The 4,792-nt window shown below is 35.7% G+C and overlaps 1 protein-coding gene across 1 annotated transcript; it reads left to right on the forward strand.

The window, feature by feature from the left end:
- The first annotated feature begins 255 nt into the window (after window positions 1-255).
- On the forward strand, window positions 256-2,747 carry LOC142227350 (uncharacterized). The gene is made up of 4 exons (XM_075297833.1): window positions 256-1,300; window positions 1,388-1,585; window positions 1,661-2,692; window positions 2,734-2,747. Exons 1-4 carry the CDS (start codon window positions 256-258, stop codon window positions 2,745-2,747), a joined length of 2,289 nt encoding a protein of 762 aa, XP_075153948.1.
- The last annotated feature ends 2,045 nt before the right edge of the window (window positions 2,748-4,792 follow it).

The following is a 4,792-nucleotide window of genomic DNA, read 5'->3' on the forward strand; positions in this document are numbered from 1 at the left end:
TACTTAACTTTCTGATCGACTGCTTTGAATTAATTATTACTTAATATATTTTTTCTAATATTGTGAGTCATATTCATCGATTCTTTATTTTTATCTACATTATTTAAGATTTTTGTGAACTGCTTTATGATCGCATTAAATTTTTTTTTCTAATGACATTTTTTGAATTATTTTCATCTAGTTATAAGTTATACAATAAGTTAAATAGCTTACGTTTAATATCGGTGGAACGAATTAGGATGACAGTGTATCGATATGTCTATACCTAATATTTTAGGGCCAACCATTAGCTCTGATGCCTTAAAGGATCTACATCTAGCTAACATCAATCTTAATGTTATACACTTTAATGCTCAGAGTATTGTTCCTAGCCGCACTTCTAGCAAAATTGATGAAATTCGATTGGTATTCTCTAACAATGTATTTGATGTTATATGTATATCGGAAACCTGGTTAAAAGATCACATTGGGAATGAGGCAGTTGCTTTAGATGGTTATAATCTACACAGAATGGACAGAGTAGCATCTCGGGGTGGGGGTGTATGCGCTTATATTAGAAAGTCTTTAAAGGCAAGAGTTGTAGGAAGTCTTACCGACGATTGTATTGCTGAAGGGATTTTTATAGAAATCGAGTCAGTTGGCGGCATTAAGGTTTTGTTAGGAATAGTATACCTACCTCATGGTGGTTTTACAAATTGTGAAGGCGTGTTACAGGAAATTTCGGCAAGATACTTGCACACTATTATAGTTGGGGATTTTAATGTGGACCTATTTGGGCGGGAAATTGAAATCGCTAGATTTTCTTCTTCATGTGGTCTTGAGGTGGTTCATAATGCGATGCCGACACATATTGTGCCCAATACAGGTGGGGTATCATTAATTGATTATTTTTTGGTGACTGATCGTAACCTAGTGGAGTCAAGTGGTCAATTTTTATTTCCGTCTTTGAACTCGCATCACGCTGCAATATACGCTTCGATCGCGGTTAGGAAACGTATTATACCTGTGGCCAAGCAAATCCGAGACTATTCCAGGCTGGATACGACCAGATGTTTTGAGGATCTCTCTAATTCGAATCTCGATTACATATTCACGGTGAATGACCCCAATTCGCAACTGGAAGTGTTTAATGATGTGGTACAGGATGTATATGACCGTCATGTTCCTCTCAAGTTTGTACGTAATAGAGGGACTTCCAATTGGTACGAGGATCCACTTATAACTACTGCTCTTAACATGCGTGATTTGGCATATAGAGCTTTTGTCGAAAATCGGAATGATTTGAACTGGAAGATATACTGTAAGTATCGGAATCGAGCAAAGACAGTTATTAGGAGAAAGAGGGCTTTTTACTATCGGCATATTTTTACGACCGTATCTTCGAAAGATTTGTGGAATGAGCTTCGAAAAGTGGGTTTTGTAGACAGCTCTCGGGTAGTTACGAACATTAATGTCGATGAGTGCAATAGATCATTTATACTGCCGCCGGTGAACGATCAGCAAGATTTGGCTATTCGACGTAATTTGGCTATAGATGAGAATGCCTTTAGTTTGAGGAATGTCGATGTGCATGAAGTTTGGGACAGTATATGCAGGATAAATTCGAACGCTGTTGGTTGTGATGGGATACCACTGAAATTCATAAAGATTATTTTTTCAGCTATTGGCAGATACCTAGTACATATATTTAATACTATATTGACGACATCAACTTTTCCCCGGATATGGACACGTGCCAGAGTAGTTCCGGTGCCAAAAATAAGGTCACCCCAGCTAATCTCTGACTATCGGCCTATTAGTATTGTCCCAGCTCTCTCTAAAGCTTTGGAGAGTCTAATTAATGAGCAGATGACTTCTTACCTTAATGAGACGAGACTGTTGTCGGTTTATCAATCGGGATTTCGGAAGGGGTGTAGTACAACGACGTTAATGACAGATTTGGTTGATGGGATTAGGGAATTGATTGATGGGAGGAATGTCGTTGCCTTGGTTAGTTTGGATTTTAGTAGGGCCTTCGACTCGATAAGTCATATAGTTCTTTTGAACAAGCTGTATGAAAAGTTTCATTTCTCGTCTTCAACCTGTTTCCTATTGAAGTCATTTTTGAGTCATAGAACTCAGTTTGTGCAGTGTGGTGATGATGTTTCAGATGTATGTGAAGTGTACCGTGGAGTACCGCAAGGATCAATTTTAGGCCCTCTCCTTTTCTCTCTATACATTAATGATCTGCAATTGATCGCGCATTCTTCTGGTGAAGATTTGCAACATTTCGAAGCAAAGGTGAATAGAGAATTGGGTAGTATTTCTGATTGGTGTCGAAGTAACTACATCGATATTAATATAGCGAAATCTAAATCTATGATCTTTGATTGTTCGTTCGTCTCTTATATACATTTTGCTTTGAACGGTTGCACTCTTCAGAATGTAAAGTTTATGAAGGTTTTGGGATTTTATGTTGATGACAAGCTAAAATTTGACGTTCATGTGTTTAGGATAGCTTCGAGATTAGCCTACCTCTTGCGAAGGTTATATGCCACAGGGGTCTCACTTCCACTTGAGGTCAAGAAAGTAGTGGGAAAGTCTCTATTATTGCCACATATATTATACGGAATTGAGGTTTACTCGGGGGCCCCTTTGGGTACGCTTGATCGCCTCCGGATACTATTTAATAGGATTGTTCGCTATGTTTATGGTTTGAGTTACTACGACCACGTCAATTCTTATGTGTTGCAGTTTCTGGGGTGTAGTTTTGGGAATATGGTTGATCTAAGAGTACTTTTATTGTTGTATAAGGTCATGAAGCACGATAATCCACCATATATGGCTTCGAATTTTGTGTTTGGGTTTTCAACTAGGACTCATTCATTGCAGCTGCCTCAGTACCGCTCTCTAATTATGCAGCGTTCATTTCGTGTCCGGGCAATACGATTATGGAATTCGGTAGTACCATATGATAAAAGGAACTTTTCGTATTCATGCAATCAATTCCGGGACATTGTTCTGCAGTGTTTTTGATGGCCTTCTTGGATTTTAATTATGCTAATGGTCCCATAGATATTCGATTTCGTCATCCATTTTCGTTCCACTAATTACTTTAGAATAAGCATTAGTTTATAAGTTTGTATTTTTATTTTTTAAGGATTTTATATTAATTGTGCCTATATATATTAAACTGCGTAATCAATTAAGCCGAATACGGCTCACAGGTTATTGAATGAACAAATAAATGAAATGAAATGAAACATTAATATGTTTGTTTAATGTGAACATATTATATGTTTGGAAGCATTTTGAGCTCAAACATATTATATGCTTAGAAGAATTTTCCCCAAAGAAGAGTGTCTCATTCCCTCAAATTATTTTCACTTCCACGAAATTTTTTAGTTGTTGGCACCTTTTTCTGTAATACAAATAATGTTGAAAAAATTATTCAATTTTATAAATTTTTTAAATTTTACCTTTCGCCTGAACGGAGAATCGAACCGAGGACCATACAGTTTGTAAGCCAACACACTATCCACTGGGTTACGTAGCTGTTATAGTCACCACTAGACAATTATCGTTATAAGTTAAATGTATATAGGATAGTTTGCAGCACCCATGAGCCCATGCAAACATAACATTATTTAACAGAAACATACATTTGTTGGCCACGTGGAGCAGTAGTTAGCATGTCTGCCTTGCATGCAAAGGGTCGTGGGTTCAATCCCTGCTCCAACCGAACACCATTTTGTTTTTAATTTACACATTTATATTTATACTATATTAAATTTTTATAATTAAACATCGAAATGTGGGTTATTAAAGATTTACAGTCAGAAATAGTGCTTGATATAAACGAAATGTACTGAGATTTCGGATAAAATATTATTTTTTTTATTGCAAAAATAACAATTTTGTAATTAAAAACTGTTTTCGGTGTAAAAGTTTGAAATTTTGGAAGGAATTCACAAAATCTTACAAAAGAGGAGCGTGGAGCCGAGTATAAACATACATAAATAATTTTATAATATACACATAAATTATTTAGGCGTGAACAGTTTTTTACTAGCATTTAACACCATTTTAAATGCATTTAAAACTTATCGTGTTTTGTACTTAACCCTCTAATGCCCAAGCCCGCCTTTAGGCGGCCTTCATTTAATAAATAAGCTTTTAGTAAAACACACCTTAAGACATCAAAAATTGGCAAAATAAAAAGAAAATGTATTTGAAACTATTCAAGAGGCTTTGCATCATGTGCTGACTTTTACCGTATACATTTTTCTTGCTTAGTTCTCTTGCTTTTGTGTCGTTAACATTGAAAATTTAATCAGCTGGCACAAAAATTGGGGCATTAGAGGGTTAATTTCATTTTTACCTTTAAGGCCGGTATTAAGTTGGCATTATCGCTCTAAAATGACCTTGCCTTTTAATTTTCTTTAATAACACATTTTAAAGAAAATAAACTTTTTCAATAGTTTTAGCTGCAAAACTCGAACTTAATGCCCGCTTTTATATTTGAAGGTGTCCGTTAACTCCTCTTGGACTACTTATTAATAAAGAGGAACTAAATTTTGTTTTTATACATTTTACTGTTTAATTTTTCACTATTTCCTCCACGCTCAAAAACAAACCCAGCCAAATACATACAAATCGATGATTTGAGTTTGGCAAAGGAAAAGAGATATGCTGGCAAATTTGTTTAGGCAGTAGCCGACTATCAAACCCTTTTTGGGGAGGTTCAAGTGTAGTTCACGTTGGGTTGAGTGAATTACCCGAATTTATTCTGATAATTGGTTGATATTTTTGC

The sequence above is a fragment of the Haematobia irritans genome, chromosome 1 (assembly GCF_050003625.1).
Source record: "Haematobia irritans isolate KBUSLIRL chromosome 1, ASM5000362v1, whole genome shotgun sequence".
Taxonomy (NCBI): Eukaryota; Metazoa; Arthropoda; class Insecta; order Diptera; family Muscidae; genus Haematobia; species Haematobia irritans.

What these genes read in the sequence shown, in the direction of transcription:
- LOC142227350 (XM_075297833.1), top strand. Translation starts at nt 256, where the DNA reads ATGTCTATACCTAATATTTTAGGGCCAACCATTAGCTCTGATGCCTTA. An exon ending in TTTGAACTGGAAGATATACT is followed by an intron (nt 1,301 to 1,387) that starts GTAAGTATCGGA and finishes TATCTTCGAAAG; the next exon opens with ATTTGTGGAATGAGCTTCGA. An exon ending in TGTGCATGAAGTTTGGGACA is followed by an intron (nt 1,586 to 1,660) that starts GTATATGCAGGA and finishes TTATTTTTTCAG; the next exon opens with CTATTGGCAGATACCTAGTA.